Source organism: Amblyraja radiata, chromosome 47, assembly GCF_010909765.2.
Source record: "Amblyraja radiata isolate CabotCenter1 chromosome 47, sAmbRad1.1.pri, whole genome shotgun sequence".
NCBI classification, from domain to species: domain Eukaryota; kingdom Metazoa; phylum Chordata; class Chondrichthyes; order Rajiformes; family Rajidae; genus Amblyraja; species Amblyraja radiata.
The window spans coordinates 4,071,645-4,091,513 of NC_046002.1; the positions used below are offsets into that span (position 1 = coordinate 4,071,645).

Here is a 19,869-nt window from a genome sequence, read left to right on the forward strand (position 1 = left end):
TGCCCCCACCCCCACCCCAGAGACCACCCCCCACCCCACTCCCCCAGCCCCACGAAACCTCCGCTCCCTCCAGCCCAAGCCTTGCCCCCTCCCCAGTACAAGAAGCACCCCCCCCCCCCCAGTCCCCAGCCCCAGGGAACCCGTGTGTCCCCCCCCCGCCCCGCCCTGCTTGGCCATGTGCGACTGCTCACAGCATCTTGGTTGTGTACTTGATTGCCTCTGACTGTGTGTCGCTATTGCTGGGGTTCCTCAGCACCTCCACGCTGCTGTTGCGTTTGATGGGTCCCTGCCACCGGCTCCACACCAGCAGCATGGTGAAACACAGGCCCGTCACGCCCAGAAAACAGGCCAAGCCCAAGCTCATCACCACCCACAGGGCCTGGGGCCCGAGGACAGGGCTGGAACCTGGGCCCGTCCACACCAGCAGGCGGGTGGGGGCAGAGTGGGTGCCGGCTGCATTGGAGGCAGTGCAGACATACACACCGGCGTCCCAGGCCTGGGCTAGACGTACCTGGAGTGAACCGTCTGGCAGCACCCGCAGCCGGCTGGCATCCCCGGGGCCCAGCTGGCTGCCGGCGGGGGTGGTCCAGCTCACCGTGGGCCTGGGCTCACCCTGGGCCTGGCACGGCAGGCTCACTGTCTGCCCTTCGCCCACCGTCACCACCCCGGCCTCCGCCCGCACTGTCGGCTTAGTGCAGGCCGACAGCCCAGCCCCCCGGCCCTGCCCCAGCTCCGCCAACTCCCTGCCCCTCAGATCCCCAGGGCCCGCACACACCGTGGGGCCCGGCCCCCACTCCAGCCCCCTGCCCCGGCCCACCGCCCATGCCAGCCGGCAGTCACAGGCCAGAGGGTTGGACGCCAGGCCCAGCCATGCCAGGCCGCCCACCGATGGCAAGGCACCCGCCTCTAGGGTAGCCAATCGGTTACCCGTCACGTCCAGCAGCCTCAGGCTGCCCAGGCCATGCAAGGCGCCGGCCTGGATGTGGGAGAGGAGGCCTCCCACCAACCGTAGCTCAGCCAGCCTGGGTAGGCCCGGCAGGGCATCGCCAGCCATGGTGACCACGGGGTTGTGGGACAGGTCCAGGCTGCGCAAGTAGACCAGGTGTGCCAAGGCCTCACCTGGCACACGGCTCAGATTGCAACGGGTGATGGCCAGGGTGGTCAGGTTGAGACCTGCCAGGGCATCCCGGTGCAGAGACTCCAGACTCCGCCAGCTCTCCACCCGCAGCTCCCTCAGCCTGGCCAGGCCCGGGAAGGAGTCGCCAGCCAGCAAGGTGGCGCCCAGCCCCGACACCCTCAGCGTCTCCAGTCCAGGCAGGCGGGAGAGTGCGGCAGAGGGTAAGGTGCCCGTCTCGGCCTGGGTCAGGGACAGGTGGTGCAGCCCCACCAGCCCCTCAAAGGCCCTGGCACCCACATATACCAGCTCCTCGCCCAGATCCAAGCTCCCTAGGTTGTCCAGCCCCTGGAACGTGTCATCCAGCAGGAGAAGCAGAGGGTTGCGGCTGAGACCCAGAGTGGTGAGGTTGGCCATGGATGCCAAGGTGCCGGGCCAGACGGTCTTTAGCCTGTTCCCGTCTAGACGTAGAATCTGCAGTCGGCCCAGGCTGGACAGGGCCCCGGGCTCCATGTTGGATATAAGGTTGTCCCTCAGGTCCAATTCCAGCAGCTCGCTGAGGTTCGCCAAGGCTCCGCGCCCGACCGACGCGATGAGATTCCCGCTGAGATCCAGCATCCTGGTCGCCGGGGGCAACCACCCGGGTATAGCGGGCAGCTCTCCGCCTCGACACGACACTGTCCCGTTCCCCCACCCGCACTCACAGGAGGGGGGGCAGTCCTGAGAGACCCCGCACGCACACACACACGCCAAGAGAACCAGGGACAGGGCGGGACACATGACGGGCAGACACAGTGGGCACGGGCGGGCAGTGCCAGGCAGTAGCATCACGGCCTCCTGGAAACAAAGAGAGCACAGCATAAAGGGGGCACGTCATTCAAATGCCCCAGCCTTGTCATACCCTCTATACCCACTCCTCCCAATCCCCATGTACAGTGAGTGTGTGTATCTCCAGACAACCTTGTTGCACACTCCATGTACACTGAGTGTATATATCTCCCTACAACCTTGTTGCACACTCCATGTACACTGAGTGTGTGTATCTCTGCACAACCTTGTAGCACACTCCATGTACACTGAGTGTGTGTATCTCTGCACAACCTTGTTGCACACTCCATGTACACTGTGTATATATCTCCATACAATCTTGTTGCACACTCCATGTACACTGAGTGTATATATCTCCATACAACCTTGTTGCACACTCCATGTACACTGAGTGTGTGTATCTCTGCACAACCTTGTTGCACACTCCATGTACACTGAGTGTGTGTATCTCTGCACAACCTTGTTGCACACTCCATGTACACTGTGTATATATCTCCATACAATCTTGTTGCACACTCCATGTACACTGAGTGTATATATCTCCATACAACCTTGTTGCACACTCCATGTACACTGAGTGTGTGTATCTCTGCACAACCTTGTTGCACACTCCATGTACACTGTATATGTCTCCATACAATCTTGTTGCACACTCCATGTACACTGAGTGTATATATCTCTACACAACCTTGTTGCACACTCCATGTACACTGAGTGTATATATCTCCCTACAACCTTGTTGCACACTCCATGTACACTGAGTGTATATATCTCCATACAACCTTGTTGCACACTCCATGTACACTGAGTGTGTATATCTCCCTACAACCTTGTTGCACACTCCATGTACACTGAGTGTATATATCTCCATACAACCTTGTTGCACACTCCATGTACACTGAGTGTATATATCTCCATACAACCTTGTTGCATACTCCATGTACACTGAGTGTGTGTATCTCTGCACAACCTTGTTGCACACTCCATGTACACTGTATATATCTCCATACAATCTTGTTGCACACTCCATGTACACTGAGTGTATATATCTCTGCACAACCTTGTTGCACACTCCATGTACACTGAGTGTATATATCTCCCTACAACCTTGTTGCACACTCCATGTACACTGAGTGTATATATCTCCATACAACCTTGTTGCACACTCCATGTACACTGAGTGTGTATCTCTGCACAACCTTGTTGCACACTCCATGTACACTGAGTGTATATATCTCCATACAACCTTGTAGCACACTCCATGTACACTGAGTGTATATCTCCCTACAACCTTGTTACACATGTACACTGTGCGTATCCCCATACAACCTGCTCCCACACCCCATGGACACAGTGTGGTGGACTTCCATAGAACCTTGTCGCAATCGTAATGGACTGTGTGCGATGTATCTCCCTAGAACCTTCTTCCATACCCCATGGACACTATGCGTGGTGCACACACACTCTCCCCGATTCTCCCCGCCCATTAACCTTGGAGCTGCCTGAAATCAGAGACTCTCCAATGGGAGGTCATGACCCAGCCGAGCTATCCCCATTTGCCCCATATCTCTCACAATGTTTCCCGTCCATGTACCTGGCCAAATGCATTTGAAATGTTGTTATAGTACCTGCCTCAACTACCTCCTCTGGCAGCTCTTTCCCCTCTCACCTTCAATCTATTCTCTCCAGACCCCCCTACACTGGGCAGAAGACTGACCATTCTCACCATCCATGCCCCAGATGATTTTGTACACCTCGTTCAGATCACCACTCATCCTCAATAACTCATATTCCCCAGTCTAACAAGTCTTTTAATTTGGGGATACAGAGCAGAAACAGGCACGTCAGCCCTCTGAGTCTGCACCCACCAGCGGTTCCCATTACACTAGCACACACTACACACTAGGGACAATTTACAAATTTACCAAAGCCAATTAACCTACAAACATGTACGTCTTTGGAGTGTGGGAGGAAACCTGAGCACCCAGGGAAAACCCCACGCTGTCACGGGAAGAACATGCCAACTCCGTACAGACAGCACTCGGAGTCAGGATGGAGCTGGGTCTGGTGCTGTGAGGCAGCACCTCTACCACTACACAACTGTGCCGCTCCGAATGAATGGCTGATAACTCGTTGGACTTATAACATGCAGGTACTATCGCAACGCTTAAGCAACATTTAGACAGGTACATGGATAGGATATGACTAGTGGAGATGGGACATGTTGGTCAAAATGGGCAGGTAGGGTGAAGGGCCTGTTTCCATGCTGTAAGACTATGACTCTGTGATTTTTGTTCTCCATTGACATTCTTGTGACTCTTTTTTGTACTCTGCAGCTTGATGGCATCCTTCCTATAGCTGGGTGATCAGTACACATGATACTGCAACGCTTTGTACAGTTCTCGCACGATGTCCCATCTCCTGCACTCAAGACTCTGACCAATGAAGGTAAGCACGCCAAAGCTTCCTCACAACCTGGGCTACCTGTGCCGTCACGTCCAGAGAACCTGTAGCCTATACTGTACAACACACTGCAGAGCCCCTCATATTTACATGTCCTGCCCTGGTTTAACTTCTCAAAATACCATACAGCACTCTTGTCCGAGTTAAACTCCATCTGCCATTCCTTGGCCCACTTTCTCACTTGGTCTAGATGCTGCTGTAATTCTCAGCAACTTCCTTCACTAATCATAAGCCCATTGGTGTACAAAATTATGAGAGGAATCGATCGCGTAGACATATAGTCTCTTGCCCAGAGTAGCAAAATCGAGAACCAGTCGACATAAGTGTAAGGTGAAGAGGTAACTTTAGTGGGTATATGGAATAAGTGGGTATATGGAGGTAGTTGAGGCAGGGGCTATTGAAATGTTCAATAAATATTTAGATACGTACATGGATAGGACGGCTTTGGAGGGATTATGGGCCAAATGCAGGCAGGTGGGACAAGTGTAGATGGGACATGTTGGCCAGTGTGGACAAGTTGGGCTGAAGGGCCTGTTTCCGTGCTGGATCACTCTATGACTCTGCCCCCCTGCGTCCACCCTTTCCTCACCATTTAATTGTCTTTAATACCCAGCAGTTTCTAATGGCTAGCATGGGCCTGATGGGTTGAATGTCCTGATTCGGAGGTTCAGTCAGCTTCGGAAGAGGAATGGGAAATCCTCAGTTAGTCCCTCACCTCAGACCAGTGGTAAATCACACTCTCCCCTCCGCTCCGGCCCCCAACTAACCTGAGAACGCGGAGACCCTCTGGATAAGATGTCCACCGCCAGAAGTCCAGCCTCAGCCGGCTGTAACCGACGGAATGGCTGAAGTCCTTTCTATTTCAGTCCCAACTTTGGATATTTCAGGGCCAAGCCGTCGAAGTTTCACAGACAGTTTCTGGGAAACTCAGCTGAGAGAAGGAGGTGGGGGGGGGTGATCTCTCCTAAACCCTGCCAAGCCCTCTGTGAGAACGGACAGCGTCGCAGTGGCCGTGACGACTGGTCCCTTGTCACACTTCAGATCAGCGTGATGCTGCTTAGGAAAGACAAACAGGGAGAGAGAGAGAGAGGGAGGGAGGGAAGGAGATCGGAAGACAGTGCCAACAGACTCAAGAGGCCACAGGGACCGTCTTCAGCCAGCACTGTGTTCTCACAGTCAGATTGTCGCTGTTCTCTGGAGTTGGTCACAGTTCATGCCGGCCATGGGATGGGTGGACAGTGGTCACCTCTGTCCTTGTCCTTGTCCACGACCCCTCCTTCCTTCCTTCCTCCTTCCCGTGGGTCAGCTGGGAGCTGCCCTGACAGCTTGAGGCAGCTGCACCCATTTATACACTGGCATCCCAAGAATCTGACCTCAGGCCCTGTTCCTGGGACACCAACACAAGATGTTTACGGGGCAGAGACCAGGGCCCTCCCCCAGAGCCTTGAGGCGGGACTTGGGGGAGGGGAGGGGAGGGCAGTCACAGCCTCAAGCACCAGAGTCTCTTGCCAACATTGCATGCACTGGACCATGTCCTGGACTGCACTCAGATTCTAGGCTGTGTCTCATAGAGAGAGAACTCTCACACAAGCACAGCACTCAAGCAATGGTGGGGGTAGGGTGGCAGTGGGGGAGGGGCAGAGAAGGAGGGGCAGTGGGGGTGGGGCAGTGTGGGTGGGGCAAAGCGGGCCAGGCAGTGAGGGAGGGGCAGAGAAGGAGGGGCAGTGGGGGTGGGGCAGTGTGGGTGGGGCAAAAGCGCGGCAGGCAGTGGGGGAGGGGCAGTGGGGGAGGGGCAGTGGGGGAGGGGTAATGAGGGAGCGCCACACTGGGGCGGGGTGAGGGAGGGGCGGTGGGGGAGGGGCGGGGTGAGGGAATGCCACACTGGGGGAGGGGCGGGGTGAGGGAGGGGCAGTGGGGAAGGGGCGGGGTGAGGGAGGGGCAGTGGGGGAGGGGCGGGGGGGAGGGGCAGTGGGGGAGGGGCGGGGTGAGGGAACGCCACACTGGGGGAGGGGTGGGGGGAGGGAGGGGCAGTGGGGGAGGGGCGGGTTGAGGGAATGCCATACGGGGGGAGGGAGGGGCAGTGGGGGAGGGAATGCCATACTGGGGGAGGGGCGGGGGGAGGGAGGGGCAGTGGGGAAGGGGCGGGGTGAGGGAATGCCACACTGGGGGAGGGGGCGGGGTGAGGGAGGTGCAGTGGGGGAGGGGCGGGGGTGAGGGAGGGGGCGGGGTGAGGGAACGCCACACTGGGGGAGGGGCTGTGGGGAAGGGGAAGGGGCAGGGTGAGGGAATGCAACACTGGGGGAGGGGCGGGGTGAGGGAACGCCACACTGGGGGAGGGGCGGGGGGAGGGAGGGGCAGTGGGGAAGGGGCGGGGTGAGGGAACGCCACACTGGGGGAGGGGCGGGGGGGAGGGAGGGGCAGTGGGGGAGGGGCGGGGGTGAGGGAGGGGTAGTGGGAAGGGGCAGGGTGAGGGAATGCAACACTGGGGAGGGGCGGGGGGGGAGGGAGGGGCAGTTGGGAGGGGCGGGGGTGAGGGAGGGTAGTGGGGAAGGGGGCAGTGGGGGAGGGGCGGGGGTGAGGGAGGGGCGGGGTGAGGGAACGCCACACTGGGGGAGGGGCAGTGGGGAAGGGGCAGGGGTGAGGGAATGCAACACTGGGAGAGAGACAACAGGAACAGCAGATGCTGGAATCTTGAGCACAACACGAAGTACTAACAGGAATTGCTGGGCTAGACAGCATCTGTGAACAGAATAGACAGATGACACTTTGGGTCAGGATTGAAGAAACATTGTCTGTCCATTCCTTTCATGGATGCTGCATGAGCTGCTGTGTTACTCAGGCACCGTGTGTTCTGCCTAATTCACAAGAAAGAATGTCTTTGGATTGGTGTCACAGAGCCAGTCACGATGGTGCAGCGGTAGAGTTGCTGCCTTACAGCGAATGCAGCGCCAGAGACCTGGGTTCCATCTCGACTACGGGTGCTGTCTGCACGGAGTTTGCACGTTCTCCCTATGACCTTCGTGGGTTTTCGCCAAGATCTTCTGTTTCCTCCCACACTCCAAAGACGTGCAGGTATGTAGGTTAATTGGCTAGGCAAATGTAAAACTGTTCCTAGTGTGTGTAGGGTAATGTTAATGTGTAGGGACCGTTCGTCAGCGTGGACCAATGGGTCCCACTTAGTCTAGTACTAAACTAAACGTAATTCTGCATGGAAACAGGCCCTTTGGCCCAACTCATCCATGATGCCCCATCTACAGTATGCTAGTGGTTTCTGCCTGTGTTGGGCCCATATCCCTCTAAACCTTTCCCATCACACGGGAGGGCTGGTCCCCCTACGCAATATTCCACCTCTCCACCAATTCCAATATTGGTGGCCAGTGTGGGGGGGGGGGCTTTCTGGAGCGCTAATATGGGTGTTGTGGGCTGAAGGGACTGGTTTCCAGAGGGCTAGTATGGACATTGTGGGCAAAATGGATCCTTGGGCTGGCGGCTCAGTCACTCAAGCCTGTTGTGCTGGCAGCTCACTCACTCACGGCTGGTGTGCTGGAAGTTGACTCACGGCTATTCCTAGAAGTTCCACTTCAAGCAGGGTGCAAGGCCACAAAATTCAAGTGCAGTTTCATACTACTTCAACAGGGTGCAAGGCCACTAAGGACAGCGAGTCGTGACCTCTCCCTCCTCCATCTTGCAGAGATTGAGCCACGCCCACATTTCTGGGTTTTATAGTCCCTCCCCCCTCCCACCAGATGAGGCGTGGCCTTCATGGCGTGATTGACAGGAGAGTGAATCTCAACCTTTTTTAAACACTAATAACTCTTTTATTTTTCATCGATGGGAAAAATCCTCGGCACCTGATGAGCAGAAGGGCCAAAAATCACACCCACCATGCACCCACCACTGACGCAGAGACCCCCACGTCCCACCGAGATGGCCTGAGTGTGCCCCTATTGTGCCGTGACTCTGTCCACACCGGACGGTATAAGCTGCCAGCCACTAATTCCCTGGAGAAGGTTGCGGCTGTGTAAAAGTAAATCCCTAATCTTCTTTTCTGTGTGATGCAGAGCCGGTCTCCCTGAGGGTTTGGGGGCTGGGAGCGTACGTGCCAGCCCTGAGGTCAGGAGGATCTCTGCTCGCTGTGGGGTGACGGGCCAGCCCACCCCATACCCCGCACTCCAGGTGAGACGTGGCTCCTTCCTGCCTCCCCGTCCCCTCCCCTCACCTGCTCCTACACAGGTCGTGGCCTCACCCTGTCTGGTCTCATACTCTGTACAGCCCAGACAATCACCACAGAGCAGAACGATGCACGAGTAGGTAGAGAGGGTGGTAGACGTTACACTCCATAGATACAGTGTGGAAACAGGCCCTTCAGCCCACCAAATCTGCGCTGACCAGCGATCACCCCGTACACTGGCGAGAAACCAGGGACAATTTACAATTTACAGATGCCAATTAACCTACAAACCTGTACGTCTTTGTGTGTGGGAGGAAACGGGATCACGCTGTCTGTGTCTCTGTGTGTGTGTGTGTGTCTGTGTGTGTGTCTGTGTCTGTGTCTGTGTCTGCGTCTGTGTGTGTGGTTGTGTGTCTGTCAGTCTGTGTATATCTGTTTGTTTGTGTCTGTGTGTTTAGCTGTGTGTGTGTGTGTGTGTGTGTGAGTGTGAGTGTGAGTGTGAGTGTGTGTGTGTGTGTGTGTGTGTGTGTCTGTGTCTGTGTCTGTGTGTCTGTGTCTTTATATATGTGTGTGCACAGACTACAACTGCCCACAAACCACATCCCCTTATGCATTCAGTTTCTGTTTTCACGGCTCTAAGACTGTCTCACCAGTCTCACCACTTCCAGGAACTGGCCCCATCCTTTGTAACCATCTCCCTGTCCAAATCACAAATCGAGCAAACAGGGTGACACCTTTTATCCCTGTTTCCGCCCCACCCCGTCCCCTCCACCCATACCCCAGCCTCCGGCTTTACACGTCATCTCTTACCTGACATTCTTTTGTCTCCTTTTCACCTCCAGTCTTTGTCACCAGCTCCATCCATCTGCCAATCACCCCCCCTCATCTCTATCCACCTATCACTTGCAAGGCTTTGTCCCAGCCCACCTCTCTTTTCCTGCATTCTCTTCCCCCCCCCCACCCCCACTCCATCAGTCCGTAGAAGGGTCCCAACATTAGAGGCGGCATGGTGGCGCAGTGCTACCTCATAGCGCCAGAGACCTGGTTTCCATCCTGACTACGGGTGCTGTCTGTATGGAGTTTGAACGTTCTCCCTGTAACCACATGGGTTTTCTCCAGGTGCTTCGGTTTCCTCCCACACTCCAAAGGCAGACAGGTTTGTAGGTTGATTGGTTTCAGTAAAGATTGTAAATTGTCCCTAGTGTATTGAATAGTGTTGAGGTACGAGGTGATCACTGGTCTGCGTGGACTCGGTGGGCCGAAGGGCCTGTTTCAGCATTGTATCTCCAAAGTCTAAAGGTCTAACCTGAAACGATGTCTGACTATTTGCCTCCTCGGATGCTGCCTGCGTATTGAGTTCCTCCAGCACTTTGTGTTTTGCTCAAGATTGCAGCACCTGAAGTTCCTTGTGTCACACGCAGACAGGTTGGATGACAGCTGAGGCCAGGTTGCTGGGTGGCTGGACTGCTGGTCAGTACAGGGCTGGAGTGGAACAGATACTGATCCTGACACCCAGACTGTGTAGGAGGACACAAGACTGCCTCCAACTCAACAATCTGCCCTGCACCTGTGCCTGTCTCTCGACGGGGGCTTCACTCTGTCTCCATCCGTTAGTGTGGCTTCCTCAATTCAGTCTCTGCTGCCCACAATCTGTGATTGAAGGACTGTGTGCAGTGAGTTTTTATACAATCCATGTTTATTTAGAGCCTTTAATCTATATCTCACCTGCACAGTGTCTGATCCCGGGAATGTGTCAGTGTGGACAGAGTTTCACTGTATCTGACCCTGGGGCAGTGTGTGATGGGGCAGTGTGTGATGGGGCAGTGTGTGATGGGGCAGTGTGTGTGTGGCAGGTGTGGTGTGGCAGTGTGTGATGGGGCAGTGTGTGATGGGGCAGTGTGTGATGGGGCAGTGGTGTGTGTGGCAGTGTGTGATGGGGCAGTGTGTGTGTGTGGCAGTGTGTGATGGGGCAGTGTGTGATGGGGCAGTGTGTGATGGGGCAGAGACGGGCAGTTTGTGATGGGGCAGTGTGTGATGGGGCAGTGTGTGATGGGGCAGTGTGTGATGGGGCAGTGTGTGTGTGGCAGTGTGTGATGGGGCAGTGTGTGATGGGGCAGTGTGTGATGGGGCAGTGTGTGATGGGGCAGTGTGTGATGGGGCAGTGTGTGATGGGGCAGTGTGTGTGTGGCAGTGTGTGATGGGGCAGTGTGTGTGTGGCAGTGTGTGATGGGGCAGTGTGTGATGGGGCAGTGTGTGTGTGTGGCAGTGTGTGATGGGGCAGTTTGTGATGGGGCAGTGTGTGATGGGGCAGTGGTGTGATGGGGCAGTGTGTGATGGGGCAGTGTTGTGTGGCAGTGTGTGATGGGGCAGTGTATGATGGGGCAGTGTGTGTGGCAGTGTGTGATAGGGCAGTGTTGTGATGGGGCAGTGTGTGATGGGGCAGTGTGTGTGTGGCAGTGTGTGATGGGGCAGTGTGTGTGTGTGGCAGTGTGTGATGGGGCAGTGTGTGATGGGGCAGTGTGTGTGTGGCAGTGTGTGATGGGGCAGTGTGTGATGGGGCAGTGTGTGATGGGGCACTGTGTGATGGGGCAGTGTGTGATGGGGCAGTGTGTGATGGGGCAGTGTGTGATGGGGCAGTGTGTGTGTGTGTGGCAGTGGTGATGGGGCAGTGTGTGATGGGGCAGTGTGTGATGGGGCAGTGTGTGATGGGGCAGTGTGTGTGGCAGTGTGTGATGGGGCAGTGTGTGGTGGGGCAGTGTGTGATGGGGCAGTGTGTGTGTGGCAGTGTGTGTGTGGCAGTGTGTGATGGGGCAGTGTGTGTGGCAGTGTGTGTGTGGCAGTGTGTGATGGGGCAGTGTGTGTGTGGCAGTGTGTGTGTGGCAGTGTGTGATGGAGCAGTGTGGGTGTGGCAGTGTGTGATGGGGCAGTGTGTGATGGGGCAGTGTGTGTGTGGCAGTGTGTGTGATGGGGCAGTGTGTGTGTGGCAGTGTGTGATGGGGCAGTGTGTGATGGGGCAGTGTGTGATGGGGCAGTGTGTGTGTGGCAGTGTGTGATGGGGCAGTGTGTGTGTGGCAGTGTGTGTGTGGCAGTGTGTGATGGGGCAGTGTGTGATGGGGCAGTGTGTGTGTGGCAGTGTGTGATGGGGCAGTGTGTGTGTGGCAGTGTGTGATGGGGCAGTGTGTGATGGGGGCAGTGTGTGTGTGGCAGTGTGTGATGGGGCAGTGTGTGTGTGGCAGGTGTGTGTTGGCAGTGTGTGATGGGGGCAGTGTGTGATGGGGCTGTGTGTGTGTGGCATGTGTGTGATAGGGCACTGTGATGGGGCAGTGTGTGTGTGGCAGTGTGTGTGTGGCAGTGTGTGATGGGGCAGTGTGTGTGGTGGCAGTGTGTGATGGGGCAGTGTTGATGGGGCAGTGTGTGTGTGGCAGTGTGTGATGGGGCAGTGTGTGATGGGGGCAGTGTAGATGGGGCAGTGTGTGTGTGGCAGTGTGTGATGGGGCAGTGTGTGATGGGGCAGGGTGCAGTGTGTGATGGGGCAGTGTGTGTGTGGCAGTGTGTGATGGGGCAGTGTGTGATGGGGCAGTGTGTGTGCCAGTGTGTGATGGGGCAGTGTGTGATGGGGCAGTGTGTGATGGGGCAGTGTGTGATGGGGCAGTGTGTGATGGGGCAGTGTGTGTGTGGCAGTGTGTGTGTGGCAGTGTGTGATGGGGCAGTGTGTGTGTGTGGCACTGTGTGATGGGGCAGTGTGTGATGGGGCAGTGTGTGATGGGGCAGTTTGTGATGGGGCAGTGTGTGATGGGGCAGTGTGTGATGGGGCAGTGTGTGTGTGGCACTGTGTGATGGGGCAGTGTGTGTGTGGCACTGTGTGATGGGGCAGTGTGTGTGGCAGTGTGTGATGGGGCAGTTTGTGATGGGGCAGTGTGTGATGCGGCAGTGTGTGTGTGTGGCAGTGTGTGATGGGGCAGTTTGTGATGGGGGAGTGTGTGATAGGGCAGTGTGTGATGGGGCAGTGTGTGATGGGGCAGTGTGTGATGGGGCAGTGTGTGATGGGGCAGTGTGTGATGGGGCAGTGTGTGTGTGTGGCAGTGTGTGATGGGGCAGTGTGTGTGTGGGGCAGTGTGTTGATGGGGCAGTGTGTGATGGGGCAGTGTGTGTGTGGGGCAGTGTGTGATGGGGCAGTGTGTGATGGGGCAGTGTGTGATGTGGCAGTGTGTGATGGGGCAGTGTGTGATGGGGCAGTGTGGGATGCCGGCAGTGTGTGATGGGGGCAGTGTGTGATGTGGCAGTGTGTGATGGGATAGTGTGTGTGGGGCAGTGTGTGATGGGGCAGTGTGTGTGTGGCAGTGTGTGATGGGGCAGTGTGTGTGTGTGGCAGTGTGTGATGGGGCAGTGTGTGATGGGGCAGTGTGTGATGTGGCAGTGTGTTATTGGGCAGTGTGTGATGGGGGCAGTGTGTGATGGGGCAGTGTGTGATGGGGCAGTGGTGATGGGGCAGTGTGTGATGGGGCAGTTGTGTGGTGTGGCAGTGTGTGATGGGGCGTGTGTGATGGGGCAGTGTGTGATGGGGCAGCGGTGATGGGGCCGTGGTGATGGGCAGTGTGTGGCAGTGTATGATGGGGCAGTGTGTGTGTGGCAGTGTGTGGCAGTGTGTGATGGGGGCAGTGTGTGATGGGGCAGTGTGTGATGGGGCAGTGTGTGATGGGGCAGTGTGTGGTGGGGCAGTGTGTGATGGGGCAGTGTGTGTGGCAGTGTGTGTGGCAGTGTGTGATGGGGCAGTGTGTGATGGGGCAGTGTGTGATGGGGCAGTGTGTGATGGGGCAGTGTGTGTGGCAGTGTGTGTTTGGGCAGTGTGTGGTGGGGCAGTGTGTGATGGGGCAGTGTGTGATGGGGCAGTGTGTGTGGCAGTGTGTGTGTGGCAGTGTGTGTGTGGCAGTGTGTGTGTGGCAGTGTGTGTGTGGCAGTGTGTGATGGGGCAGTGTGTGATGGGGCAGTGTGTGTGTGGCAGTGTGTGATGGGGCAGTGTGTGTGTGGCAGTGTGTGTGTGGCAGTGTGTGATGGGGCAGTGTGTGATGGGGCAGTGTGTGTGTGGCAGTGTGTGTGTGGCAGTGTGTGATGGGGCAGTGTGTGTGTGGCAGTGGGTGTGTGGCAGTGTGTGATGGGCAGTGTGTGTGTGGCAGTGTTGTGATGGGCAGTGTGTGTGTGGCAGTGTGTGTGTGGCAGTGTGTGATGGAGCAGTGTGGGTGTGGCAGGTGTGATGGGGCAGTGGTGTGTGTGGGGCGGTGTGTGTGTGGCAGTGTGTGATGGGGCAGTGTGTGTGTGGCAGTGTGTGATGGGGGCAGTGTGTGATGGGGCCAGTGTGTGTGTGGCAGTGTGTGATGGGGCAGTGTGTGTGTGGCAGTGTGTGATGGGGCAGTGTGTGATGGGGCAGTGTGTGTGTGGCAGTGTGTGATAGGGCACTGTGTGATGGGGCAGTGTGTGAGGGGGCAGTGTGTGTGTGGCAGTGTGTGATGGGGCAGTGTGTGTGTGGCAGTGTGTGATGGGGCAGTGTGTGATGGGGCAGTGTGTGTGTGGCAGTGTGTGATGGGGGCAGTGTGTGATGGGGCAGTGTATGATGGGGCAGTGTGTGTGTGGGAGTGTGTGTGGGGGAGTGTGTGATGGTGCAGTGTGTGATGGGGCAGTGTGTGATGGGGCAGTGTGTGTGTGGCAGTGTGTGATGGGGCAGTGTGTGATGGGGCAGTGTGTGTGCCAGTGTGTGATGGGGCAGTGTGTGATGGGGCAGTGTGTGATGGGGCAGTGTGTGTGTGGCAGTGTGTGATGGGGCAGTGTGTGATGGGGCAGTGTGTGATGGGGCAGTGTGTGATGGGGCAGTGTGTGTGTGGCAGTGTGTGATAGGGCACTGTGTGATGGGGCAGTGTGTGAGGGGGCAGTGTGTGTGTGGCAGTGTGTGATGGGGCAGTGTGTGTGTGGCAGTGTGTGATGGGGCAGTGTGTGATGGGGCAGTGTGTGTGTGGCAGTGTGTGATGGGGCAGTGTGTGATGGGGCAGTGTATGATGGGGCAGTGTGTGTGTCGCAGTGTGTGATGGGGCAGTGTGTGATGGGGCAGTGTGTGATGGGGCAGTGTGTGATGGGGCAGTGTGTGTGTGGCAGTGTGTGATGGGGCAGTGTGTGATGGGGCAGTGTGTGTGCCAGTGTGTGATGGGGCAGTGTGTGATGGGGCAGTGTGTGATGGGGCAGTGTGTGTGTGGCAGTGTGTGTGTGGCAGTGTGTGGTGGGGCAGTGTGTGGTGGGGCAGTGTGTGATGGGGCAGTGTGTGATGGGGCAGTGTGTGATGGGGCAGTGTGTGTGTGGCAGTGTGTGTGTGTGGCACTGTGTGATGGGGCAGTGTGTGATGGGGCAGTGTGTGATGGGGCAGTGTGTGTGTGGCAATGTGTGATGGGGCGTTGCAGAGGGAGCTTTACTGTATCTGAGCCTGGCACAGTGTATGACGGGATGGTGTCTGTCGAGATGTGGGTTGGTGTTGACACAAAGTGGGTTTTTTTTCCGGTTTCTCCCCGAGCAGATTTCCAAGAAAAGGGAAATGTTAAATGTTGAACAAACTTGGAAACAAAATGGTTTTGCAGGTTGATTTGTCCAATGAGTGAGCAGAGGAAGTTGCCTCAGTGGGGCTGCGGTCAGTGTGTGAGCTGCGAGTGAGTTGGCAGACGGAGAGCTGTCCCCAGCACCATGGACATGTGCCTGCACCGCACCCTCCTCACCCTGGCCATGATGGTGACCTCCGTCCCTGCCGACCCTCCTACCGAGCCTCGCCCACGGCTTTGCCACGCAGCCGGTGAGTGCCAACGATCGCCCCGTCCTTGCCCTCTCTGGCCCCCACGCTGATCCCGGCTCACTCCGGTCACCCCGCTGATCCCAGCTCTCTCTGGCCCCCCCGCTGATCCCGGCCCTCTCCGGCCCCCCCGCTGATCCCAGCTCTCTCCCCCCCCTCCCCCCCTCCCCCCCCCCCCCCGCTGATCCCAGCTCTCTCTGGCCCCCCCGCTGATCCCGACCCTCTCCGGCCCCCCCGCTGATCCCTGCTCTCTCTGGCCCCCCCGCTGATCCCAGCTCTCTCCCCCCCCCTCCCGCTGATCCCGACCCTCTCCGGCCCCCCCCGCTGATCCCTGCTCTCTCTGGCTCCCCCGCTGACCACTGCTCTGCCCACACAGGTGACCCTCGGCGCCGGCTGGGCCGTTTCTCCGGGGAGAGCAGTGCCAACTACAGCTGCCTGCTGCTGAGCAGCGACGGGCAGCGGCTCTATGTGGGTGGCAGGGACCAGATCCTCTCCCTCCACACGCTGACCTTCAGCAGTACAACGGCTGTGGACCAGGCAAGTGGCCGGTAGAGTGGTGTAACCTTGTGGGGGGGGGGAGTGTGACCCGGGTGGGGGGGAGTGTGACCCGGGGTGGGGGGGGGGGGAGTGTGACCCGGGTGGGGGGGAGTGTGACCCGGGGTGGGGGGGGGGGAATGTGATCCCTGGGGGGAATGGAGATGGGGCTGTGGGTGGGGGGATGGGGACAGGACTATGGGTGGGGACAGGACTATGGGTGGGGGGGTGGTGGCTGTGGGTGGGGGGGGGGGGGGGACCAGCGGGGAGACACACACACATCAGCCTGTCACCGTCTCCAGATGCAAACACCTGTTTGTCTCGTGACTGTTTCAGATCCGCTGGCGGGCGACGGATGCAAAGATCCAGGAGTGTTGGTCCAAGGGCAAGAGCAAGCAGGTACGACAGCAAGGGCAGCTTTACTTTACTTTCCTTCATTATTGTCACGTACACTGAGGTACAGTGCAAAGATCCAGTCAGCGGAAAGACAATACACGATTACAAGACACTTAACAACTGGAGTAACTCAGTGGGACCGGCAGCATCTCTGGAGAGAAGGGAAGGGTGATGTTGCTTTGCGTTCCTGTATTCCTGACTGGGAATACTCACTGGGTAACGGCGCGTGTGTGTCACTGTCCCGGTCAGTAACCATTCCTGTTTCTTGCTCCTGGCAGAGGGACTGTTTTAACTTCATTGTGGCGGTGTTGCCGGTGAACGAGAGCTGCCTGTACGCCTGTGGGACCTACGCCTACAGCCCGACCTGCACCTACATCGTAAGAGACGCCCTTCAACCCCGCCGCTGTAGACCAATGCACCAACCCCTGTGTTCAATAACCTGCCCAGCACATCCAGGCTGCATCTACAAACTAAACATCAACAAACTAAAGATCAGAAACTTGCTCCCAGCAGGCTGCGGGGATGGGCATGTCCCTGTGGGGGCTGTACTGGGATTCCCTATGGGGATGGGTTTGTCTCACATACTGGGATCCCCTGTGGGGATGGGCATGTCCCTGTGGGGTCTGTGCTGGGATTCCCTGTGGGGATGGGCATGTCCCTGTGGGGTCTGTGCTGGGATTCCCTGTGGGGTGTGTGCTGGGATTGCTGACACCAGGTCCTGCTGTTCCAGGACACCCGGACCTTCTCGCTGCGGACAGCTGTGGACAAGCAGCCGCTGACCGAGGACTGCAAGGGCCGCGTGCCCTTTGACCCCGCGCTCAGGTTCACCGCCGCCATGGTTGGTGAGTGAGGCGTCAACGGCACCCTAGGGTGCCCTGTCATGGGTGTGGGTGGGGTGGCTGTGGTGAGGGGGGTGGGGGGAGTGCTGAAGTGTGGGGCGGTGTCTGTCTGTCCCCAGCTGGCGGTGATATGGAGCAGTATCAGTGTCTCAGTGATGTGTGTGAGAGGGGGAGTATGTGGGGGGCTGGTGTAGAGGCAGCTTCACTGTGTTGACCGGGCTGTGTGGATGGGAGGGTGTGTGAATGGGAGGGTGTGTGGATGGGAGGGTGTGTGGATGGGAGGGTGTGTGGATGGGAGGGTGTGTGGGGGCCAGTGTTGAGGCAGCTTCACTATGTTGAGCGGGGGAGTGTGTGGATGGGAGGGTGTGTGGGGCCAGTGTTGAGGCAGCTTCACTGTGTTGAGCGGGGGAGTGTGTGGATGGGAGGGTGTGTGGATGGGAGGGTGTGTGGATGGGAGGGTGTGTGGATGGGAGGGTGTGTGGATGGGAGGGTGTGTGGGGGCCAGTGTTGAGGCAGCTTCACTATGTTGAGCGGGGGAGTGTGTGGATGGGAGGGTGTGTGGGGCCAGTGTTGAGGCAGCTTCACTGTGTTGAGCGGGTTGTGAAGAATTACAGTGAGTGGGACAGGTCCCTCTGGGTTTCTGTGATCTGCGAGGCTGAATGTGTGAGTGGGGGGGTTTGGGGAGCAGTGGGAATGCAGGAGTGGGACTGAGTGCTTGCCCTGTTTCCTGGTCCAGAGGGAGCGTTATACTCGGGAACCAGCGGCAACTTCCTCGGTACGCAGCACGTCATCTCCCGCAGCCTCGGGCACCAGGTTCCCCTGAAGACAGAGGCTTCCTTGAGCTGGCTGCAAGGTAGGAACGTCATGCTCTGCAGCGGCACCAATGTGGACAGAGCCCTGAGCACCTCAGGTCAGGGAACCCCTGTCATGGAGTGTGGGGGAGGGGCCGTGTGGGGGAGGGGCCGTGTGGGGGAGGGGCAGTGTGGGGGAGGGGCAGTGTGGGAGAGGGGCAGTGTGGGAGAGGGGCAATGTGGGGGGGGGAAGTGTGGGGAAGGGGAAGTGTGGGAGAGGGGCAGTGTGGGGGAGGGGCAGTGTGGGGGAGGGGCAATGTGGGAGAGGGGCAGTGTGGGAGAGGGGCAGTGTGGGAGAGGGGCAGTGTGGGGGTGGGGCAGTGTGGGGGAGGGGCAGTGTGGGGGAGGGGCAGTGTGGGAGAGGGGCAGTGTGGGGGGGGGGGCAGTGGGGGGGGGGGGCAATGTGGGAGAGGGGCAGTGTGGGAGAGGGGCAATGTGGGGGGGGGCAGTGTGGGGGTGGGGCAGTGTGGGGGTGGGGCAGTGTGGGGGAGGGGCAGTGTGGGAGAGGGGCAGTGTGGGAGAGGGGCAGTGTGGGGGTGGGGGCAGTGGGGGTGGGGCAGTGTGGGGGTGGGGCAGTGTGGGGGAGGGGCAGTGTGGGGGTGGGGCAGTGTGGGGGAGGGGCAGTGTGGGGGAGGGGCCGTGTGGGGGAGGGGCAGTGTGGGGGGGGGGGGCAGTGTGGGGGTGGGGCAGTGTGGGGGAGGGACCGTGTGGGGGGGGCAGTGTGGGGAGGGGCAGTGTGGGGGAGGGACAATGTGGGGGAGGGGCAGTGTGGGGGAGGGGCAGTGTGGGGGAGGGACCGTGTGGGGGAGGGGCAGTGTGGGGGAGGGGCAGTGTGGGGGAGGGGCAGTGTGGGGGAGGGGCCGTGTGGGGGAGGGACCGTGTGGGGGAGGGGCAGTGTGGGGGAGGGGCAATGTGGGGGAGGGGCAATGTGGGGGAGGGGCAATGTGGAGGAGGAACAATGTGGGGGGGGGGCAGTGTGGGGGAGGGGCAATGTGGGGGGGGGGGCAGTGTGGGGGAGGGACAATGTGGGGGGGGCAGTGTGGGGGAGGGGCAATGTGGGGGAGAGGCAATGTGGGGGAGGGGCAGTGTGGGGGGGGGGGGGAATGTGGGGGAGGGGCAGTGTGGGGGAGGGGCAATGTGGGGGAGGGGCAATGTGGGGGAGGGGCAATGTGGAGGAGGGACAATGTGGGGGGGGCAGTGTGGGGGAGGGGCAGTGTGGGGGAGGGACAATGTGGGGGAGGGGCAGTGTGGGGGAGGGGCAGTGTGGGGGAGGGGCAGTGTGGGGGAGGGGCCGTGTGGGGGAGGGACCGTGTGGGGGAGGGGCAGTGTGGGGGAGGGGAAATGTGGGGGAGGGGCAATGTGGAGGAGGGACAATGTGGGGGGGGGGGCAGTGTGGGGGAGGGGCAATGTGGGGGGGGGGGGCGTGTGGGGGAGGGACAATGTGGGGGGGGCAGTGTGGGGGAGGGGCAATGTGGGGGAGAGGCAATGTGGGGGAGGGGCAGTGTGGGGGAGGGGCAATGTGGGGGTGAGGCAATGTGGGGGAGGGGCAATGTGGGGGAGGGGCAATGTGGGGGGGGGGCAGTGTGGGGGGGGAGGGGCAGTGTGGGGGAGGGGCAATGCGGGGGGGGGGCAGTGTGGGGGAGGGGCAGTGTGTTGGTCAATCCATTGCGTTCCACTTCAATCAGCTCCGGCAGAGGAAGGCAGTTAGCAGCTGCTTCCTGTGCACTGTGGATATTTTGGGGTTGTCTGAAGAGTTTGCCAAGTCTGTTAATGAACGTTACTGATGTGCCGGTCATGGTTCAGCCTATATGGTCTCGTCAGTCGCCCAAAGAGTCGTAGAGTTTTCCTGG

The 19,869-nt window shown here is 58.7% G+C and overlaps 3 protein-coding genes across 3 annotated transcripts in view; 1 reads left to right on the top strand and 2 right to left on the bottom strand.

Annotated features, from left to right (window-relative positions):
- The window catches only part of LOC116968890 (semaphorin-4B-like), a 40,750-nt gene extending 20,947 nt beyond the window's left edge, over nt 1-19,803 (top strand). The window contains exons 3-11 of the mRNA XM_033015869.1: nt 4,279-4,390; nt 8,467-8,581; nt 15,194-15,402; nt 15,776-15,936; nt 16,270-16,332; nt 16,608-16,706; nt 17,060-17,171; nt 17,905-18,092; nt 19,705-19,803. Of these exons, the coding sequence (XP_032871760.1) occupies nt 15,297-15,402; nt 15,776-15,936; nt 16,270-16,332; nt 16,608-16,706; nt 17,060-17,171; nt 17,905-18,092; nt 19,705-19,803 (828 nt within the window). The 5' untranslated portion in view covers nt 4,279-4,390; nt 8,467-8,581; nt 15,194-15,296. The remainder of the gene's footprint in view (nt 1-4,278; nt 4,391-8,466; nt 8,582-15,193; nt 15,403-15,775; nt 15,937-16,269; nt 16,333-16,607; nt 16,707-17,059; nt 17,172-17,904; nt 18,093-19,704) is intronic.
- Nucleotides 165-5,790, bottom strand: LOC116968935 (leucine-rich repeat and immunoglobulin-like domain-containing nogo receptor-interacting protein 4). Its single transcript, XM_033015930.1, has 2 exons — nt 5,173-5,790; nt 165-1,951 (listed from the first exon to the last, which is right to left on the bottom strand). The coding sequence occupies exon 2, from the start codon at nt 1,940-1,942 to the stop codon at nt 188-190; it is 1,755 nt and encodes a 584-aa protein (XP_032871821.1). The 5' UTR covers nt 1,943-1,951; nt 5,173-5,790; the 3' UTR covers nt 165-187.
- A 33-nt stretch (nt 19,804-19,836) lies between the features above and the next one.
- LOC116968891 (integrin alpha-11-like) overlaps nt 19,837-19,869 on the bottom strand; it is a 52,625-nt gene continuing 52,592 nt past the window's right edge. Inside the window, exon 14 of the mRNA XM_033015871.1 lies at nt 19,837-19,865. Within this exon, the coding sequence (XP_032871762.1) occupies nt 19,837-19,865 (29 nt within the window). The remainder of the gene's footprint in view (nt 19,866-19,869) is intronic.

What these genes read in the sequence shown, in the direction of transcription:
- LOC116968935 (XM_033015930.1), bottom strand. Translation starts at nt 1,942, where the DNA reads ATGCTACTGCCTGGCACTGCCCGCCCGTGCCCACTGTGTCTGCCCGTC.